Raw genomic sequence first — 23,227 nt, 5'->3', positions numbered from 1 at the left:
TTTAAAAACAATTTGGGTCAAAAAAATTCAATCCTAATGCGAAAATAATTATCAAATTCAGGATCTAATTGATTAACCATAATTAAATTAAATGAAATCATTTCTAATGGCATTGTTTTCTCCCATCATATTTGGGTCAAAAGAGCGGGTCATGGGTGGGTGTCATTCATTATTCAACTTTACACAAACATGTGAATAGCATTTATTTATAGATTATCTACCAATTGAGTTTATATTTACAAAATTCAAATTCCATTAATATTTTACAGTAAAAAAATTGAAAAAATTACGGTTACTCAGAATTTTATTATTTTTATTTAAACATATTAATGGCCAACAATCATAAAAACAACATAATTCAGCATGTTCCATGTACAAAAGAATGCATGGAATAAGAGAATCAAATTACAGTATATATACACGCACTAAACTACTTTACGTACAACCTTTTAAGCTTTCGCCCCTACTTTTGAATATTACATACGAGACATTTGCCTGAAATATGACAGATTTTCCATGTTGTACTCATGCTGCAATTCAGAGACATTACGTTACCTGTTCTTCTTTTAACCGTAACCGTGCTACCGGTCGTTGCCCATCGTTCGTAGAATCGACACTGTTATCTACACCGCGGTTGTTATCGGTTACTATATTCTGTGTTCTTACCTGTGTTGCGTTACTACTGGCGGTGTTGTGGCTGCTAGTTCTGGCAGCCGGTACATCATGATTATGTTTTCCCTCGTATGTCGTTATAACAGCCTTGGGATCAGTCGAAGCCCTCTCGACGTGTTTACGGACATTGCATCCCGGGGTTGTACATTTGTAGTAGCTTCTGTAGAACCAAAAAACATGCATTAGGAATGTTCCACATCCATCCACAAAAGAACAGAACAGAAAATGAAACATTCCAGTATCCACATTTGTTCCAAGAGCTAACACCGGCGTTACGGATAAACAGTGAGTAAATAAAACCGAGACTCATTACCTTGGATAAGGATTGCCTTTGACAACTTTCTGTCCATACTTGCGCCACCTATAGCCATCATCCAATAGATCAACTTCGCTTGTTGTCTGCACGACAATTCTAGGTTCGGTAACGGTCCTATGCGACGAACATGGCTCCAAAACTCTAATTTCCGTACTTCTGCATATAAAGAAACAAGTTTTGTTGGATATAGGGAATTTCAATACTGATTCAGTGGTGGTGCATATAATAAGAACACAGGAAATTCTTTGCATACCGCCTTTTGGTATCAGGTTCATCTTCATCTTTTTCATCATCACTATCACTCGTCCCGGAAAGAAGTTCGGTTGTAGCTTGGCTAGACTCTTGATCCTTCTTAGACATTGAAGAACATGTCCCTTCTTTAATTATGTTCAAGTTGGTACTATGAAGTTGAGAAGTTGATTCGGAATTCCCCCGATTATTCGAAGTTCCGTTTCCTTTTGCACGCTTATTCTGCTGAGGAGGTTGATGATTATGTTGCCCTTTGTAGATGATTTCAGTGACTTGGCCATCAAGTGATCTCTCAACCTTCTTCTTGACGGGACAACCGGGATGCGTACACTTATAATAACTTCTTGGGAATTCGCTGCCTTTCACCTGTTTCTGCCCATACTTCCGCCAGTTGTAGCCATCACTGGCATGCTTACCAGAAGCAGGTTGGGATCTCTGATCAGACTGAGATACGTCCGACGGTTGCTTAATCATAGCACTAGAGTCTTGCAACGAGGTTGCCGTATCGGCGTGTATTTGCATATGCGAATTAGCTTGTGCAGCCTGCGCCGTGACCTGTGCTAGAGCCTGTTGGTGTGTCATTCCGAAAGGTCCCTATACATTTCGTAAACAGAGGATATTGGCAGTGAATCGAAAGCACCAACAGTTATAAAACTACGAGCTGCCACTACAATGACACCCCACATTGACAAAGCTTTTTAATGTAACAATGAATCAGACACGAGAATGTATCGAACCATATATCCAACAGCATAAGCGTTGAGGTCATCCACGCTCGTTTTTAACATGACAATGAATTAGACATGGGTATGTTCGAGTAACTTAAGCAACTAATCACACTCGAGATATGTTCAACAACATAAGCATGGACCTGAAAAGTTTTTATGTCGAGTGTATGTATCAAACCATATATCTAACAACAAAAGCTTCTAAGTCATCCATGCTCGTTTCTAACGCGACAATGAATTAGACACGGGTATGTCGAAGTAACATAAGCAGCGAATCACACAAGAGATATGTTCAACAACATAAGCAACCATCCATGGCTTCCTTTATATCTATCTCCTCACTCATATAAGACTCATAAACCAAGAGGCACATTCTTACAAGTTGTCATTTACTTTAACATCAATCAAATGGTTAAAGAATCCAATTCAATCCAAAGGAGTCTACAACTTGAGATAAAGTAAAGGATTTGCAAATGTTAGGTAAAAGTAAAAGTATTACGAAGTCACTCGTAGTAGAAGTTGGTTGAATTTTGACCTCTATACTAAAAAATAAATAAATTAGTCCTTTTATGTTATATAAAAAAGCAAATTAATTTTATATTACTATTCAAAATTATTTCTTGTACATTAACATAAAGTACATGTGTTAGTGTCTAATTACTATAGAAAGATGGAATCTTTAAAAGAAATAACCAATTTATTTCTTTAGTAGAAATAACAACATGCAATTTGACTCTTTAAATATATGAAAGGTGGTTGCGTAAATGAAGTAAATTCACTCAAGTCCTAATTTCACAAATTTTCATTTTTATTTCATTCCTTTATTGCTATATGAAAACAAAAACAAGAGTCTACAAGAAGAAAATGTTATTTTGAGTGCGAGGATGGGGTATTATATAATACAATATATTTGGAAGAAAGTTAAAAAGATGACATACATAAAAGTTTTTTCCTATTTACTTGGAACAAACTCTATTTCCAATCTTAAAAGCATTCCTTTTATACTATTGATTTTCTCAAACAAAACAACAAACAGGGAAGGAACTCCTTTAAAGAAAATCAAATTTAAGTTGCTAATATTACCTGGGGACCAGGAGAAAACACACTAAATCCTGGAGATTCCAATAAGCTCGCAGGGCTCAACAATCCTTGTGGCATCACAAACGACGACGGTTGTTGAGTTATCGCTAAACCGGCCGGCTTATTCTGCTTGAACCGCAACCCCGTGTTAACTCCTCCACCTTCAGCCTGCTCTTCGGTCAGCTTTTGAGCTGCTGGAGACGCCATGGCACCGGCGAGCAGCTGAGAAAATGACTTGGAATCGTCGGTGGTGTCGGAGAAGAAGTTGGAAACAAGTGTCATGGGACCTGGACTGAATCCCATCAAGCCTGCCTCACCGTTGAATAACGCCTCCGAGAACGGCCGTGGTGGTGGAGTAATCACTGGCCGTTTAGACGAAGCTACTGTTTTCGACGGCGGCTTCTGCTCCTGCATCTCATCCGCCATTAAAACGTGTAAAAAGAAAAAAGACAAAGCTTTAGCTTGTCTGGATTCTGAAATTATATAAGTTTTCCTTCCTCTTTCTCTTTTTGCGGATCTGAATCGTAGCAAAAAAAGTCCACGCTTCAGATACCTAAAAGCTTTTTCTTTTTTCCTTTTTTTTTTTTTTAATCTATCTAAGGATGTTCAATCGCGCCATCAGATCGGCCGATATGTACACTTAGAATTCCATTTATGCCCCCATTTTTTACTTTTTTTCCCTAAATATATTTTAAATTTAAAATTAAATACTAGAATTATCCACCACATAATATTTTCTTACAAAAATAATAGGTAATAGTTTAAATAATTTATAAAAAAATTAAAATAAATAACACAAATTGATATTAATATTAGTGGATTATCATATGCAATTTTTAACCTATTTTAAATTTTTTTCCAAACAACATTTCTTAACACTCCAGGGTTTGAAGCAGAATCTTATCAAAGTTGGATACTTATCTAAATATCTTCCTCCTTTTTCTCTTATCTTCTCACTTGATTCATGATAATAATTAATCGATAATAATATATTGTATTAATTACAATTTTAAATCATTTATTTATTGTAATTATTATATGATTTTTAGTGCTCGTAGTGATTAATGAGACCAATTTTTTTAAAAGTAACTATAATATTAATATACGATTTCATATATTATTAATAAAATAAATATAATTATCATTTTAAATTGATAATATTTAAATGTCTCGTTGAAAAGAAAATAACTTGTGATTGCAATACAACCTACTGGCTCCGTCTCCAACAACACTTAACACTTACTCACGTCCAAGTCCAAGTCCGAGTAACGTAGGTTAAAACCGACAAGCCCAGAAATTGAGATTTACAGATAAAACCCACCATGGCAGCAGCAAGATTGAAAGCTTAATGTGGCTTTTTCCAATATGTACCATGGCATGAACTCATCAGCATCATCCTCAACAGGAGTTGGTAAGATAAATTAGACTCGGCAATGGAATCTCAGTTGAGTCCTGTTTTCATCATTAATGTTTTTTCCTCCAAACTTCCAACAACCCCCTAATGCTTGGCCAGACTTGAAAATTTTGGTGCCCCTTGTTTTTTTCTTTCTTTCAACAACCATGTGGAAAATGATCTCTTTGTTTCTACACAAACTGACCATCGTTAGAAGCACATTTCAAGTCATTGTTACATGCAGAACCCCTTGAAAGCATCATCAAACACAAAGCCACCTCTTGTTGTTCTTGTTCTTCATCCCCCATATCTGCCAAAGTGACTGAGTTCTTTCAGCAAACGCCAGTTGTGTCACTGTTTCTTGAATGACAAGCCATGTGACGACAAACAGCTTTCAATGAATGGAAACCCTTACAACGTTTGAGTACACAAGTGTTCCTGTGTCAGAGAAATTGTTGGTCTTTTTGGGGTTAACCCTTAAACCACATGGGGATTGACCACCACCACCAACATCATTTTCACCTTCAGCAGCTCGCCTGTTAATGGAGATTTCAGCTGATCCTTCAACTTCAGCAAAATTCATATGAGTCCTTATGTCACCACCTAACGACTTTCCACATCGATATCTCTCTTGTTACAAAACTTACAAACAAATTCCTTCTCGACTTTTTGCCATTAAAACTCAATGGAGACTGATCATTCAAAAACATTAAAAAAGGAAACATAAGCAAACATAGTATCAATAGCTCATTTCTCACCTCAATCTTCAAAGAGACTGCATTTTTTCATGATAGCATAGAAAACAGGTCACAAAGTTTCTTCTTTTTTAAAAGGATCCAAAAACAGACTCTTCAAATCCCAATTTTCCGAAATGGAAAAAAATAAGAACTTCACAGTAAATGGGGGTGACTTAAAATGGCAATGAAAAGGCCTATAAGAAGAATAAAGGAAGCAAAGAACCCAAATACTTTATTTTTTTTTCATTTCTCTCTCTTTTCCCTTTGTTTTATTGTTGTAGTTGAAGTGGAATTACAATTACATGCATGGAAGCAAAATGCTTTAAAGGGGAAAGAAAAGATAGACAACACGTCTAATCAAATGAGAATCATCCGATGATTTTGAACGGTCAAGAATTTCTGGGCTTTGTTAAGGATTTCCTCAACAGAGTGAGAACGACTCACTGAGTGCAGTTGACAAAAATGTTTTTTTTTTTTTTTACTAGCAAAGCTGTGAGAGACATCCAGAAAGGTTTTGTCTTTGCTTGCAAAGCTCATATAAGTTAAAGGACAAGAATCTCCAACCCCTTTATGTTGCTTTCAGCTTCCTTTATTTGCCTTGCCACCATTAAAAGGATCCTTCTTATGCAAAAAAACTGTAAAACTTTATGGTTGGCCCCTCCATTTTCCTTCCAAACACCTTTAAAAATTCGAATAGACTCGTAATATTCACATTCAAATACATACTTATTAGTGCACTGATATATATATATTTTTTGTTATTTTAAGTGTCGACCACAATAAAAATATCATGAAAACTTTTATAGTAAGAGTTACATTACATTTTGTTCTATCTACTAAAAAAAATTAGTAAATTAGTATAAAGTAAAAATTCAATCCATTCTAACCGTTAAAAACTAATTCCTATACGTCAATATAAGGTGCACGTAGCACATCATATGTAGCTTTATGATTTTTCTCTTATTATTGTCAATTTTTAACAGTAGAAATGAATAAAATTTTAATAAAAATAACAAATTTACTCTTTAATCTAATATAAAAAAACTAATTTACTCATTTTTATAATAAAGGAGCAAAATCTAATCTAATTTATAATATAGGACCTTTATGATACTTTTACCATTATTAATCACTTCCACTACCAACCTACCTACTCTTACAAACATGGGAAGAAAAAGAGAGTGGATATTGGATAAGAAGAAAAAGCCTAGTACATAGGACCATCTCATTTAAATACTCCCAAAATACATAAAATTCATTTAAAATAAATAAATTTACGGATACCCGAATTCAGCAATCACACATAAATCCTGAAGTGCAGTAAATAACAACTACCATTCAAGTACAAAACTATGAATAAATTCCAGCTAAGTTCAGATCATGAGAAAATCGTACTCCAAAAATTGGAATTCTGGAATCAGTAATTTCACTACAGAGAAAAATGGCCGAATCAAAGTCATTCTCCAAAAAAAAAGAAAAAATGTTTCAGACAACCTCAGCAACAACAACAAAGAAAAAAATTTAGATCTGCAACTTCCCTGTTTCCCTTTACAGACATATATCATGGTTGTATGCCTAAGTCAAAACATTTCCTACATCTCTCTCCTCATGCAACTGAAAAACATCAAGGCCCTTGTCCTTCGTTCTGTAGTATCGGTGGCTGTGTTGGCACCTGCTGCGGCGGCTGAGCTTGCCTGCGAAATGGTGCGTTAATGTCCATTTCTGCAAGTCCTTCTAATTCTTGGATCGCGCCTGCGCCTGTTCCGTTGTTGATGCACTGAGTCTTTAGTACTTCAACTGCATGCTTCACTTTTGATTGCTGCAATCAGACATCATTCCAGGACAAAGCCACAAGTTTATTTTTAGGTGTCAAATTAAATTACAAAATTTTAAAGGAATTAAAGTACAATTTTATGCTTGTTATTTTAGAATTTTAAAAGGATTAAATTAAAAAATTTTCATCTTTAGCAAGGCCTAAATGATAATTTATCATTCCGAGGGGCCAGAGTGCTGTCCCTGCATCATTCATTCATATGATACATACATGCATAGATCCCAAATACGCATAATCGTAACTTTCCGACAAGACTTACAAAGAATTCGAGTTTTGTCTTAAGATCTTCATATGTAGCTGCTGATGCTCCACCAGTTGTCTAGTTATCAACCAAAAATAGGTCACATTAGATTTAACACAAACAAATCCAACAGAGTAAAAAAGAAACGGATTGTATTTTGCTTATATTTTTGTACAGAGTAAATTAATTTTTTTTTAATTTTTCTTCTATTTCAACCATTAAAAATTGATCAATATACGTCAACATAAATGTACATCAACATGAAGTGCATATAAAACCGTACATATAATTGATGTCAATTTTTAGCAGTAAAATTAGATAATAACAGTAAAAAGGTGATGTGTATTTCCACATCATGCATTGGGGAGCGGAAATCAGTTATAACTGATTTAATCAACTAAACCAACAAACCAAACGGAACCAATCGATATTGACTCGCTTTGGATAATTCAAGTAAGCGATCAGTCGGTTCGGTTCATGTTAGAAATGGCTAGTTAGATGAGTTAAATTTGAAAAGCTGATCAAGTCGAACCGAAAAGAAACTTGAATGGTCACCCGCTTACTCGTGTAATCATATCATTGAAAATAACATGTACCATTCTCTTACATATGTCTCCATATATTTTTGATATATTTGAAGAAAGAATAAATGTATAGCCCAAATTGCAATATTAATACGTAATACTAGGAAATGTACTGCATAAAAACCGGGTTTACCTTCTTGGGGCGGCCTACCGGTCTCCCAGTGGTTTTCTTGGCCATAGTGGCTAGCGGTGGCGCAATATTGCTGCCAACTTTGGGCGGTCGACCTCTCCGCTTTCCGGGGACCACCGTGCCGGTGGCTCGAGCCGTGCCCTTAGGCCTCCCTCTGCGCCTTGGTAAACTAGGAGCAACGGGGGCAGCAGGATCAGCGTCAGCATAGGGAACAGCCACGGGTTGACCCTGGATCGGCACAAAACCCTGTTGAGGTACCTGGTCCACGGCCCTAGGCGGCCGTCCACGGCCCCTTTTCACCGCATTAGCACCACCAGCCACCACTGACCTAACCGTCTTCGGTCTCCGAGACCCACTTTTAGGTGGCCGACCCCGGCCCCTCCTAGCATCAAGTTGACCAATGGGTGCATTTTTCCTAGGCCTACCGACGGATTTCTTAACTTCACCCGCAACCGGAACATCCACCAGCTGAGACCCTGAATCAGTAGCCGAAACCGTCGGTTTAGCCTTAGGAGGACGCCCGCGACCACGTTTTGGAGCCAAAGAATCGTCGGGGACATTAGAAGTAGCAGAATCCGGCACCGGAACTTCAGATCCGGCAGAGGGAGCAAGCTTATAAGATTTCCTTACCATAACAAGTTGACCGCTGCTTTTCAGGAGCTTCAAATCTTGAGTCAACAACTCGTCGTGACTCGGTGGGTACGGTTTGTGAGCTAACTCGATGTACTTAGAAATGGCCCTTTTGCTTGACCCATTCTTCTCTTTCAAAGCACCAATGGCCTCGATTATCATGTCTGAGTAAGGAGGGTGGTCGGAAACCGGAGGCACGGCGGACGCCGCCGCCGGTTGTTCGACCACAGAAGGCTGAGCGGGGGCCCATGCGGGCACAGTGGGCGGGGGGGGAGGGTCTGCGGGGATGGAAGCTGATGGTGAAGCATTCATTTCTTGGTTATGGGTTAAATTGTTTTTGGGAAAGTGATAATAATTATGGGAGGGAGAGAAACAAATTTTTTTTTAATTTTTTTTTCTGAATAATAATAAAAAGAAACGGTATTTTATTTTTTATTTTTAAATGAAAAATGAAGGACACATTGTGCTATAAATAAGGAGAGGCATGTTCTACCAGGGTTATTATTTCTTCACTTTTTTAATTTTATAATGCAGACCCCATATAATTTACATTTTTATCAATTTAATCCTTATTTTTTAAAACTTCAATCTTTTATTAAAAAGAATGTAATTGATTTTTCACTTTATATTAATTTTATCAGCTTTTTAAAATATTTTTATAAATTTTAAATTACTTGTTGACATGATATAATGTCATTATGAAGTACATGTGGACTATCATGCAGGTTATCATATCAACATTATTAAAAAATAATAATAATTTAATTAATATTTCTATTAAAAACGATTTGAATCTTTTTGAAAAACTAATAATTAAATTTGACTAAGGATTAAATTGACAAAAAATAATACTATCCCATTTTATAAATATAGTAAAATTTGTTTTAATTTTTAAATATTAATTAAAGATTTTATTTTCATATATATAAAAGGCAAAGATTTATTTGGCAGAAAATCACTTAAACCCTTTTAAGGTCGACTTACTAAATATATATATATATTAGTAAGCACAGAAGGGAAATTCCCTAAATGAATTAACTATCATGTAAAGTTTTGATTAAATTGATGTTGCTGTTATATCCTAATTTGAAAATATATATTATATTTAATATATAATTATGTTAAAGTATAATGTAATTTAATCCTAATTAAAATTATTTTTTAATTATTTAAATTTTTATTATTTGTAATTAAAAATTACTGAAAAAGGAGTGGAGATTGCAAATAAATAAAATAATAAGTAATTAATAGAGATTCAATTTTTTAATTTAATTATTTAATAAATAAACAGTGAGGCTTAATGTAAATTTTTTTAAAACAATTTTATTATAGATTTTGATCATATCTACTCTTATTGACACGATATTTAAAACTATCAATAGCCCCTCCCCAACCTTTAAATAGAAGGATTATGCACTCTAACGCACTCGAACCTATGTGTTCCTACGTTGACAATAGTACTCATACTAATCGAACTAAGATTAAAATTACAAGAGTTTTATTTTTTGGGGAAGTGATAATAATTATGGTGGGGAGAGAAATAAAAATAAATAAAATACATATTATTTAATCAAATATTTTATTTAATAGTATTGTTATTTTTTATTTTCAATTGTTTTGATATAATAAACGTATTTATAAAATCTCTTAATTAAATTTGTATAATTTATTTTTTTATCTTATTCAAATATATTTTTAAGTGTTGCAAATTTAAAAATAAAGTTTCTGAACGACTTGAACTTTTTATAAAAAAAATAAAATTGAGAATCCCTGAATCATTTAAATTGTTTCCAAGCTACATTTTTTAAGGTTTTCAATATCGTCTCGAGACACAAGAATGTCAATCTTTAGACAACCAACATCGGAACTAAAAATGCTTCAAATGAAACTTTTTCTCGAGACAAAAACCATATTATCTTGAAAACAACCAACATTGAAGCTAAGGTATGCTTCAGGTGAGTCTTGTCTCGAGACAATTGAGCAATTGTCTCTAGACTTAGGCTCCAATGGTCATATTTGTTTTTCCTGTCTCAATATATATTGATGCCATGTGGCACTCTCTATTAGATTGAAATGTCATGTGGCACATTCTAATTGGATCACATTTCAATCGATTTTTTTAACAATGGATTGAATCGATTAATAAAATATAACTTTAGGTATCAATTTGGGCAAAAAAAAAGTGGAACTACCGAAACAAGAAAAATGATATACTTCAGGGGCAAATGATGCTTTAACCGTATATCAAATAGAAAAAACTAAAATTGACAAAATACTTTGAGGACTGAATTAGATAATGTTGAGATTGAGCCATAGTTTAGGGATGTGTGGTGCAAATAATAAAACTATAATATATCAAATAAAAAAACTAAAATTGGCACAATACTTTGAGGACTAAATTAGAAGATGTTTAAGTTTGAGCCATAGTTGAGGGGCCTATGATGCAATTAATAAAAATATCAATTTAGTGCCTACTTTGGCCTTCGAACTATACTTATTTTCCTACCTTGATATCTAAACTTTTTTCATCTCACATTGATACTTAAATTATCTTTTGTTACTCGGTTCAACCTATTTTTTAACGACATTAAGAAAAAACCATGAACACACGACACCAATAAAAATGTTCCATGTGGCACATTTCTTTAAAAAATAAAAATAAAAATATATTAAAATTAAAATTTTAAAAATCTTTTTCATTTCCAACATCACCTGTTTTTTTAAGGAATTTTTCTTTAACTTTGAAATATTTTCAAAGTTTCACAACTTTTAAAAATAATATATATACTTTTACATTTTCTTTTAAAAAATAAAAGAAATTCTAAAATTGATATATTTTTATTTTTTTTAAAATTTAAAATTTTAAATTAATCTTTTTCAATTTCTAACCATCAAGTTTTTTTTAAGTTAAACTTTTTCTATTTTTTAAATTTTATTCAATTGTTTTGAATCGTTAGAATTTAGAATTTTTGGAAAATATATAACTTTTACATTTTCTTTTAAAAATAAAAAAAATTTAATTTATATTTTTTTTTTTTAAAATTTAAATTTTAATTAATCTTTTTCAATTTCTAACATCAAGTTTTTTTTAAGTTAAACTTTTTCTATTTTTATATTCATTGTTTTGATTATTTTGAAATAATAATTTTTACAAATTTTTAGAATATATATTTTTAATTTTAAGTTTTTTTATTTATATTTTTTTATTTTTAAAAATTTAATTATTATCTTTTTCAATTTACATTAAAAGTTAACCTTTTTCATTTTTATATTTTTGAATTTTGAAATAATAATTTTTACAAATTTTTAGAATATATACTTTTTGAAAAATTTAAGGTTTTATTTTTAAATTTCAAAAATTTTAATACAACGCTAGAAGGAGGGCTTGAACCTCCGACCTTGTGGTTAACAGCCACACGCTCTAACCAACTGAGCTATTCCAGCCGTTTGATTGCAAGTTAGAATGTTAAGATATTTTACAATTACAATATACAATGAACAGATCAAACCCAAAGATAATTAACTAAATCTTATTTCATATCCGAATACACATAACACATATATTTTGTACATGCACCAAGCAAGCTCCTCTACGAAGCACTTAATTAATGAACTCCTTCACTGGCCAGAAAATAAAAAGAAGTCATTGCCTTTTTGCAGAGACAAATGGGAGTTGGTCCATTCTTGGAAATTATTAAGGCTACCTTCATTTTATTTATCAACAAATCATATGGATCCTGTTTGTTCGTTCCGAAAAGTGTACGGATGCATCTAAAAAAAGGGTACAAAAATATAATCAACTTCACCATTTCCGACCTGAAAATATGTAATGAAAATAGGTTCTGGGATGTCTCTCCCGTGTCGGCTTTAGGACCGATCTTTACCTGGAGGCAATGAGCATTTGCTTTGGCTACAAGATCAGTGCTAAGGCCTACCGGCTTCACTTAAGTCATTATTGACTGATGGTACAAATGTTTCCTTCTAGGGTCCGATTCCAACGACATATGCCTTTACGGAATCGAAATAACCATCTGAAGTAATCTCGAAGAATGACTGCAACAACAATTTTCAAGTATAGTAGTCACCTGTGTCAAGTACAAGTAACATAGCTGAATAGTAGTGCATGAACCTGGTTACGTCCTCTGTTCTCGTTGTTGTATCGGCAATTAGCAAAACTTTCGGCGAATTTGTGAGGTTCGATAAGTCTGAGTGAATGTTTCAAATATGCATAAAAATATGATCTTTTGAATACATGAAAAAACTAAGTATTCCCGTATTTCATATTTTACATTTACCTAGTTGATCTTTAAATTTGAATGACATAAACACAAATGAAAAGTTTAAAACACTTGAATAACTTTAAAAAGGTTAAAATATGCTATTAGTCTATGTATTTCCATAAAACTTGAGATTTAATCCACATACTTTAAAAATTAAAATTCAATTATCTCTTAGTCCAATCATTATTATCGTTGATAGTTTCCGTTAAATTTTTTCAACTTAATATGTTTATTTTTTATTAATCATATATAATATCACATGATGGCAACTTAATTGATATACAAAATTGACAAATTTTGATAAAAATACTTATACTAAACAAAGTTTGAGGAGACTAAATTACAAATTTTATCAAAATATAAGGATTAATAATATATTTTAACCTTTTAAAAAGTATAACATAAAAAGCCTCTGGCGAGGATCGAACTCACGACTTTTCGCTTACGAAGCGTACGCACTACCACTATGCTACAAAGGCATCTGTCTCCCCGTTTCTCTATTGGTTTAAAAATCGAAAATCAAATTCTTTTTGGGCCATTTAACTACATCATTCACAACGAAATACAACTCGTTTGCCACCTCATTTTCCTTGAAAAGCTGAATAATTTTTTTTGACTAAAAAATTATTATTATTGAATTATACGTGGTTAATTTGAAAGTTTTGCCCTTGTTTGTATTTGATTCTTCCGTAATTACTCTCTCATTCAACCTCTTTTTTTTCTTTTAGCTTTACCATCTATCATATATAATAATTGAACCAGTCACGTGATTTATATAGTATAAATCCACTTAATCAAATCAACTTAATGTTGGTTAATTTGACTAATTAATTGATTGATATAAAATATTTATTTAAGCCACTTAATTAATTAATTTATAAATATATTTAAAATAATATTTTAAAAATATTAGATATTAAACCAATTAAACTGATGAGTTTAATTATGAAATTCAATAATGATTATCTTAAAAAAATAAACCAATTTGTCTAAAACCAACTTATGCTTTCTAGTATTCCTTACTACTAGATTCAATGTTTTGCTTCAATTAATGTTAACATTTCATGCACATCACTACGAAAATCCATTATTTTAGTAAAATAAAATTGATTTATATATTTATTTGAGATAGAAAGTGAAAGGTTTAATAAAATAGAGTAATTAAAAAAATAAAAGAAAAATCATTATTTTAGTTTTTAAGATAAAAAGAAGTCATTTGCTGCGAATTGATGCCCGTGATCATTATACATAAAACGTTCTATTAAGGTTAATTTATTAAATATGACTCATTCAACACGTATAAACTAGTGTCATTAGAGTTATCAAGGTAAATAGTATACATCTTAAATGGATAAGATTATATAGAATTTAAATCATTATGACTCTCGATTGCAAATAGGCTCTTATTTCGACCATCGATGTAATTCAATTTGTATAGTTGATTTTGAGAGAGCTCAACTATAAATGGAGGCATTCTCTTCATTTAGTTATAATACTATTGAGAGCATCTACTCAAAGTTCCGAGAGTATACTAACTTAGACAGGATTAAAACCGCGCGATTTGCCAAACTAAAAATCTAGCCCATTGACACAAAATGTTTGATTGTTTTTAGACTCTAGCTCGTTAACATAAATAAAAACTTTCTAATAATTTAATAATAATTTTATAAAAACTCTCTCAGTCTTTTATCCTTTTTTTTGCCTTTCATTTTCTCACATACGAAAATAGAGCAAGAAACAGAGTTTAGTTTATCTTTTTTATTTGGGTGATTTTTCAATATCATTGGTTGCACGTGGAAACCCAGAATGTAAGTTCTCTCTGACTCTTTATATATGTGTGTGTGTGTGTAATATTATATTGCAGTTTCCATCTTCATCTCTGTTTTTGCTCCTCAGCCTTCAGCATCTTCTGTCATAGTTTTCTCCTTTGTAAGTATTTTCCATTTATCTTTTTTACTTTTATTTGTCATATGTAAGAAAAAAATTGTATATTTCTCCATGAAATTGATCTCTTTGAAACTTATCAAATTTGTTAAAAATATTCAGTTTATGATGATCATACCCTTTTCTTGGATTGTCCTCTTGCTTCAATTTAACAATCTAATTTCTTTGCTTCAATTAAAGGTCATTTAGCTATTGGCTATTTTTCAAGTGACAGATTCTTTTTAATGCATATGAGCTGCAAAAAGTTAATGGCTTTACTGTTCTTCATTAAGTGTTTAGGTACCAAATTGAAGAAATGAGTATCCTTCAGGGGCGAATTAAGAATCCATGAAAATTTAGATGAACTAAAGTCAGATTTGGCTGATTATATTGCTGAGCTATCAGAAGCAGCAGTAAAGGAAAGGTTGAATTGTGTTTCATGTTACAATTGATTCTTTATTTGATTTGTTTTTTCTAATGTTCGTTTGAAGGTGTTAAATTGCATTTTGTTCCTATTAAAAAAAATTGGTAAATTAGTTATTAGATCAAAAAGTAAATTTTATTTTTTGTTAAAATTTGGGATAAATCTCAAAATTATACATAAATTATGGTTTAATGTACAAATGTATACATGAACTTTGATTTTGTGTAATTTTACGTGTATAATCGCACCAAATTTAAAGTTCATGTATACAATTGCACATTAAATCAAATTTTAAATTTTTCATCAATTTCTACCGTTAAAAACTGGTCTATATATGTCAGCATGATGCATACATGGCATGCCGTTTGGATATTCCATCAGTTACATCAGTTTTTAATAGTAAAAATGAATGAAATTTTTAACAAAAAAGATCAATTTGCTTTTGGTACAATGTACGGAGACTAATTTATGCATGTTTAAGTGAAGGGTACAAAATGCAATTTAACTCTTAGTATACAAGACGATACTTGTTAATCTCCTTATAACAAGACTATAGATTGGTCAAAACGGCATCTATTTTTGGCTGATGAATGTGTTATGGATAAAAACCTTTCTGATAGTAATTATAAGCTTTCAAAAGACATTTTCAAGGTTTGGATTCTTAATATTTCAAATTTTTTCGTCTTTTTTTATGTTTTCCATAAGAAAATGAATCAGTATCTTACTTTACTAGGATGTGTAGTATATAGATTAGTTCCTTCATTGCACTGATCCGGTTGCTCTTTGCATCTCGAAACAATAGCATTCATTATAAGCTAGTTTGGGATGGAACCCTGCATTTGTTAATGGATCCGTTAGTTTAGGGATATAGTACGATAGTTAAATATTAGGATTGTCTATTGATCTGCACTTGGAATCTCAAAATATTAGCTTATGTTATAAGGTCTTTAAGCTTTTTTTCGAGTTTGGGATGGACCGGTTTTAGTTGCTACTATGAGTTTACCCTATTGTTGTTCGAATAGGGTCGGAAGCGTGTAAATTATTGTACTAAAAAATCACACAAAGTTCAATTCCCAGGGAAGAGAGGTGGATCACAAGGATCTCTTAAATACCAAGTCTTTCCTTAGTCAGAATATCCCTTTTACAGTAATTTAATAGCACAATTAAATACTACTATTATACCCTCAAATATTGAAAGAAAAATAGGACAAGAAAGAACACAAGAGTTTTAACGAGGTTCGGTAAATTATACCTACGTCCTCGGGCACTAACACCAGATGATAACTTTACTATCTCCAAGATATTACAAACAAATAGAATTCCTTAAGAATTCTCAAATGAGAGAAGAGAGAAAACTAAGAGAGAAAGATTGGTTGGGATGAATTGAAATGAGAAATGAGAAGGCCTATTTATAGTTGAGGTTTAAGGACCAAACAATAAATAGCCCATTATCTCAAGGACCAAAAAAAAATTATCCCATGCCACTTTTTCAAAGTCAACTTTAGGGTGCTAAACTTGCACCACTGGGATTGTTTTCCATTAAAATTGTCTGCCATTAATCATAATGTTAACAATCTCCACCTTGAAGATTTGATTAGGATAATCACATCTTCACACACTTCCTTCAACTCCCCAAATTCGATAAAGCTATCTTTTGTAGTGCCTCCAAATGCGCTCTCGAGCGCCATACACCTAAAGGTGCTCAAATTCTCAAGATGTTAATCAAGTTCAAACAATGATTAAACTTGATTGTTGTTACCACCTTGGTCATCATATCTGCGGGATTATCTGCTGTCGGAATCTTCTGAAGTAGAATTTTTCCTTTTTCAAAGACTTCCCGCACAAAGTGATATCTTACGTCGATATGCTTGGTTCTTGAATGATCGACTTGATTTTTCGCTAAATGAATAGCGCTCTGACTGTCACAATATAAACTTATGTGACTTTGAACAACTCCTAAGTCTTTCAACAATCCATTAAGCCAAATAGCCTCCTTAACAGCTTCTGTAACTGCCATATATTCTGCCTCTGTAGTAGACACAGCTACTGTAGACTGTAAGGTAGACTTCCAACTCACTGGGGCTTTCGCAAGAGTAAACAGATACCCCGTAGTTGAACGACGTTTATCTAAATCACCAGCAAAGTCGGAATCAACATATCCAACTACAAACTGACCAAGTGCTTCATCCTGTTCAAAAATTAAACCAACATCTACGGTTTTTCGAAGATACCGTAGAATCTATTTCACAGCTTGCCAATGTCCTTTTCTAGGATCATGCATATACCTGCTCACAACTCCAACAGCTTGCGAAATGTCAGGCCTCGTACACACCATCGCATACATCAAACTCCCAACTGCATTAGCATATGGGACTTTCGCCATATATTCTCTTTCATCTTCAGTCTTCAGAGATAATTGAGCACTAAGTTTCAAATGAGAAGCAAGTGGGGTACTTACATGTTTTGTGTTTTCATTTACACCAAAACATTGTAATACCTTTTTCAGATATTGCTTCTGATTTAAACAGAGCTTGCCTCTCGGTTTATCTCTACTTATCTCCATGCCGAGAATCTTCTTGGCCTCACCTAGATCTTTCATCTCGAACTCTTGATTCAACTGAGCCTTCAGCTTATCTATCTCTTTTTGGCTCTTCGAAGCGATTAACATATCATCAACATACAAGAGTAGATAAATGAAAGATCCGTCATGCAGCTTCTGCAAATATACACAATTGTCATATTTGCTTCTTGTGTACTTCTGCCTTCTCATAAAGCTATCAAATCGCTTGTACCACTGCCTCGGGGATTGCTTCAATCCATATAGCGATTTGTTCAGCTTACAAACCCAATTTCTACCACCAGCATCTGTGTATCCTTCGGGCTGAGTCATATAGATCTCCTCTTCTAACTCACCATGCAAGAAAGCCGTCTTAACATCAAGTTGAGCTAGCTCCAAATTCAACTGTGCTACCAAGGCCAACAAAATTCTAATGGAGGAATGCTTCACAACAGGGGAAAATACATCATTGTAGTCAATTCCCTCCTTCTGAACGTAGCCTTTAACTACCAATCTTGCCTTGTAGCGAATATCCTTCTTGCTAGGAGATCCATCTTTCTTTGCGAATACCCACTTGCATCCGATTGCCCTTTTACCTTTTGGTAATTGCGCCAACTCCCAAGTATTGTTCTTCCGGAGAGACTGCATTTCTTCATCCATGGCGCTTTTCCATTTATCACTTTCTAAGCTTTGCATTGCTTCTTGATAAGTGATAGGAATATCATCAACAACGGGAAGGGCGTAGGCCACCATATCAGTAAATCGAGCAGGTTTACGAATTTCTCTCCGTGGCCTTGCAACTGCAACTGGTTCTGGTGTACTTAGTGGTTCTTGGGTCAGAACCTCTTCAACCTCTAATTCCTCCATTGTGGCTGGAGAATTAGACTTATTAACTGGGCAAATCCCCATCTGCTCAAACTCCACCTGTTTGGGAGTACACTCCACCTGCTGTGGAGTATTGCTCGTCTGAATATCTTTATCTGCTACCTTTTTCAATGTGGCAGATTCATCAAAGGTAACATCTCTGCTACAGATCATTTTCTTTGTGCTTAAGCACCAAAGACGAAATCCCTTCACTCCAGAAGTGATTCCCATAAAGAGAGCTTTCTTTGCCCTCGGATCTAACTTTGACTCCTTCACATGGTAATATGCAGTGGTTCCAAACACATGTAATGAATCATAATCTGTAGCCGGTTTTCCAGACCATACCTCCATAGGAGTTTTTCTTTCTAATGTAGATGATGGCAAACGATTAACAAGATGGCCAGCGTATGTCACAGCCTCAGCCCAAAATTGCTTGCCCAACCCAGCATTGGACAACATACATCGAACTTTCTCCAGCAATGTTCGATTCATACGCTCTGCCAATCCATTCTGCTGTGGTGTATCCCTAACTGTGAAGTGTCGAACAATACCATACTCTTGGCACACATCGAAGAACGGATCACTTTTATATTCCCCTCCATTGTCCGTCCTAAGCCGCTTGATTTTCTTGCCAGTCTGGTTTTCGATCATAGTTTTCCATTTAAGAAAAACTCTAAGCACTTCATCCTTAGTTCTCATGGTATACACCCAAACTCTTCTGGAAAAGTCATCAACAAAAGTAACAAAGTAGTGTTTTCCTCCCAATGAATGTGTCTTGGAAGGCCCCCACACATCTGAGTGAACATATTCCAAAATACCTTTTGTATTATGGATAGCAGTACCGAATTTCACTCTCTTTTGCTTTCCCAGAACACAATGCTCGCAAAATTTTAATTTGCAAGCCTTTGTACCTTTCAACAATCCTTGCTTTGCCAAAATTTACAAGGATTTTTCGCCGGCATGTCCCAACTTCATATGCCACAACTGCATTGAGTCCAAGTCTTTGTTACCGGAAGCTGCAGCGACTGCTCCAATAACTGTACTACCTTGGTAGTAATACAAGTTATTTTTCCTGATGCCCTTCAATATCACAAGTGCGCCAGATGTCACTTTCAAACCCCATCTCTCATAGTAACAACTGAACCATTGGATTCCAAGGCTCCCAATGAGATGAGATTTTTCTTCAAACTGGGCACGTACCGAACATCAGTCAGAACTCTGGTTGATCCATCTTTATTCTTTGATTGGATTGAACCTATCCCAACAGTTTTATAGGTATTGTCATTGCCTATATAAACAACTCCTCCATTTAGTTCTACTAAATCAGAGAACCACTCCCGGTTAGGGGACATATGATAGGTACAACCCGAATCCAATATCCACTCATCTGAATGGAACGACGATGATGATGCAACCAGTGATAGTTCAGAGTCACTAGTATCATGCTTAGCAACACAAGCATCTACAGCAGCTTTTCCCTTATTCTTCAGCTTTGGACAATTTTTCTTCCAGTGGCCTTTCTCATGACAAAAAGCACATTCATCTTTCCCGAGTCTGGACTTTGACTTTGATCTCCCCTTTTGAGTTTTCTTCCGAGTGTATGAACGACCTCGGACTACTAAAGCTTCTGTATCTCTGATTGAGTTTTTCTGTTTGTCCTTCTTTCTCTGTTCATAACTGTATAAAGCCGCACAGACTTCGCTCAAAGATATATCACTCCTGCCATGACGTAGAATAGTTTCTAGGAACTCAAACTCCTCAGGAAGTGACCCAAACAGCATCAAAGCCAAATCTTCATCTTTGAATGTCTCATCCATATTCAGCAAATCAGTGACTAACTGATTAAATTTGGTGATGTGATCATTCATTGTGGTACTTGGGACGTATGTGAAGCGAAACAGTCTTTTCTTCAAGTGGAGCTTATTTTGACTGTTTTTCTTTAAAAAATTTTCTTCAAGTGCCACCCACAACTTATTTGCAGAAGTCTCATTTGAAAAAGCATACCTCTGCTCTCGAGAAAGGCATGATCGAATTGTGCCACATGTCAACCGATTGATCGCCTTCCAATCTTTCTCCTGTACATCTTCTGGTTTCTCTTCATCAATGGCAATGTCTAGACCCTGTTGAAAAAGGGCATCTAGAACCTCACTTTGCCACATACCAAAATGGCCCGTGCCATCAAAGATCTCCACGGCCAATCTTGCATTTGTAATTGTCGGTCTTGTCCACATGGACGATGTTGAAGCTCCTACACCAACCGTTTTCTCCATAATCTTTCAATATACCTAAGGAAATCTTTTCTGATGTGGAAGATCAGTTTAAACTGCAACCACAGAGCATACTACGATTAACCTTCGGCTCTTGATACCACTTGTTGTTCCAATAGGGTCGGAAGCGTGTAAATTATTGTACTAAAAAATCACACAAAGTTCAATTCCCAGGGAAGAGAGGTGGATCACAAGGATCTCTTAAATACCAAGTCTTTCCTTAGTCAGAATATCCCTTTTACAGTAATTTAATAGCACAATTAAATACTACTATTATACCCTCAAATATTGAAAGAAAAATAGGACAAGAAAGAACACAAGAGTTTTAACGAGGTTCGGTAAATTATACCTACGTCCTCGGGCACTAACACCAGATGATAACTTTACTATCTCCAAGATATTACAAACAAATAGAATTCCTTAAGAATTCTCAAATGAGAGAAGAGAGAAAACTAAGAGAGAAAGATTGGTTGGGATGAATTGAAATGAGAAATGAGAAGGCCTATTTATAGTTGAGGTTTAAGGACCAAACAATAAATAGCCCATTATCTCAAGGACCAAAAAAAAATTATCCCATGCCACTTTTTCAAAGTCAACTTTAGGGTGCTAAACTTGCACCACTTGGATTGTTTTCCATTAAAATTGTCTGCCATTAATCATAATGTTAACACCTATGATATTCTTGCATTCATTAATGGATTCGTTATTTTTGGTGGTTCCTAGGTTTGCTCTTTGCTTTCATCTGAAGTTTTTCGTATCGGTTTTCACTTACGTAAATTTGATGAATGTTCGTTCGTTGTGAGTTATCTGAAGCATGAAATGAATTAACTAGCTCGATGATCATGCACTGCATCCATTTGGAGTTGCTAGTTATCGAAAATGACTTGACTTAGCATCGAACTGAGCTTGATTATGAGGTTAGGTTACCATTTGTTGTTTCTTTTCATCTATGTTTTCGGAATGTTATCTAAAACATGCCTGTTTTCCGTCTGCGTTTGGTGTTATGGTGACACCATTTCGAAGTTCCGAATTTAACGATGCTTACCTTGAGGGATAGGTTAATCAAAAATTATTTTTCAGTTTGTGTGCATATTATATGCTTTTATGGCTTATCCCTCGTATTTTCAGGTTCCAATTGTTCCCAGTCATGTTCATTCTATCAACGATTCAGTTTCGGCAGAGGAAGCCGCCGACGAATACATGTTTGTTATACGCTAGCTAATAAACACTAACGGTCAGTGTTCCCGACATTAGTGATTGCCCCAAGTTCGATCTTATCCTTCTCGGGATAGGCTCATAGGCCCTGACGGTAACGTTGCCTCACTATTCTCTAACCATTCAGCATCGATTCCCCCAAACCGCCACCCGAGAGAATAACATTCACTTTCCCAGTCATCAATTCAGCATCCAACGTAGCAATCGTAGTAACAGGCAAGAGCAAAGCCGAAGCTGTCCATTTAGCGATCGATAACATTGAACCCAACTGCCCGTCGCTGCCTGCACAGTTAGTCCAACCAACAATAGGGAAGCTGATATGGTTTTCGGACAAGCCGGTCGCATCGAAACTCGTTTCCGAATAGGGTATAAAGTGTGTGTTTAATCATGTTTTTTTCCCACCTTTTTTATTCAATATAAAAATAAATTGATGTATTTATTTCTTTAAATATGTATGATTGAATCAACATTAAAGTTTCATGTATACATTTGAGTTACAATCGAAATTTCATATATATAATTGTACCATATCAAAGTTTATATATCAAATTTTAAATCGAATCAAAGTTCATGTATAATTTTAAAATTTATACTTAATTTTTTAATCATAATATATATATGGATAACTATTTGATACATCTCTATTGATATATTTTAACTCCATAAATGAATAAATTATATGAAATTTCTTAATATCACATGCAAATTAAAGATCTCTATTCTAAAATAAAATTTAATCCAAAATCACTTGAAATCCTAAACCCGAAATTATGAATCTTAAATCTATAGATGTAAGCTCACATTGATTAATCACATGAAATCAACACAATATGTCCCTTTCTTTTTTCATGCAGACAATGACCACCCAACACCCTGCTAAATTTTTTTTATTCCAATTTGATCATAAAATATTATGGAGTACCCATTGTTTATGTTCAATATTTACTTTATTATTGTTCTTTTAACCTATTATAACTGTGAAAAATGTTGACATTAGACATAACATACTCGTATATTCATATTTAACTTGAGGTTCTAAAGGAAATACCTTGACAAGCAGGTAAGCGCCATTAGACAATAGGACCATTTTTAAAAAATTGATG

The 23,227-nt window shown here is 34.0% G+C and overlaps 2 protein-coding genes, 2 non-coding genes and 1 pseudogene across 5 annotated transcripts; 1 reads left to right on the top strand and 4 right to left on the bottom strand.

Moving 5' to 3' along the window:
- Window positions 1-292: 292 nt before the first annotated feature.
- On the bottom strand, window positions 293-3,702 carry LOC107934924 (probable WRKY transcription factor 4). 2 transcript variants are annotated; one of them, XM_016867451.2, is made up of 4 exons: window positions 3,049-3,702; window positions 1,242-1,831; window positions 986-1,144; window positions 293-832 (listed from the first exon to the last, which is right to left on the bottom strand). In XM_016867451.2, exons 1-4 carry the CDS (start codon window positions 3,469-3,471, stop codon window positions 547-549), a joined length of 1,458 nt encoding a protein of 485 aa, XP_016722940.1. In that variant the 5' UTR covers window positions 3,472-3,702; the 3' UTR covers window positions 293-546. The 2 variants fall into 2 exon arrangements, with proteins under 2 accessions (XP_016722940.1, XP_016722941.1); XM_016867452.2 differs by having other exon boundaries at window positions 1,242-1,804; window positions 3,049-3,665.
- Window positions 3,703-6,556: 2,854 nt separating this feature from the next.
- LOC107934919 (histone H1) lies at window positions 6,557-9,033 on the bottom strand. The gene is made up of 3 exons (XM_016867443.2): window positions 7,968-9,033; window positions 7,269-7,328; window positions 6,557-6,994 (listed from the first exon to the last, which is right to left on the bottom strand). Exons 1-3 carry the CDS (start codon window positions 8,904-8,906, stop codon window positions 6,800-6,802), a joined length of 1,194 nt encoding a protein of 397 aa, XP_016722932.1. The 5' UTR covers window positions 8,907-9,033; the 3' UTR covers window positions 6,557-6,799.
- A 2,931-nt stretch (window positions 9,034-11,964) lies between these two features.
- TRNAN-GUU (transfer RNA asparagine (anticodon GUU)) lies at window positions 11,965-12,038 on the bottom strand. Its single transcript has one exon. It is a non-coding gene; the product is annotated as a tRNA-Asn (tRNA).
- A 1,243-nt stretch (window positions 12,039-13,281) lies between these two features.
- TRNAT-CGU (transfer RNA threonine (anticodon CGU)) lies at window positions 13,282-13,353 on the bottom strand. Its single transcript has one exon. It is a non-coding gene; the product is annotated as a tRNA-Thr (tRNA).
- A 985-nt stretch (window positions 13,354-14,338) lies between these two features.
- Window positions 14,339-22,567, top strand: LOC107934896 (probable 6-phosphogluconolactonase 2; annotated as a pseudogene).
- Window positions 22,568-23,227: the final 660 nt, after the last annotated feature.

The sequence above is a fragment of the Gossypium hirsutum genome, chromosome A04 (genome assembly GCF_007990345.1).
Source record: "Gossypium hirsutum isolate 1008001.06 chromosome A04, Gossypium_hirsutum_v2.1, whole genome shotgun sequence".
Lineage (NCBI taxonomy): Eukaryota > Viridiplantae > Streptophyta > Magnoliopsida > Malvales > Malvaceae > Gossypium > Gossypium hirsutum.
The sequence above is the reverse complement of the archived record's forward strand: the minus strand, read 5'-3'. Positions and strand labels throughout refer to the sequence as shown.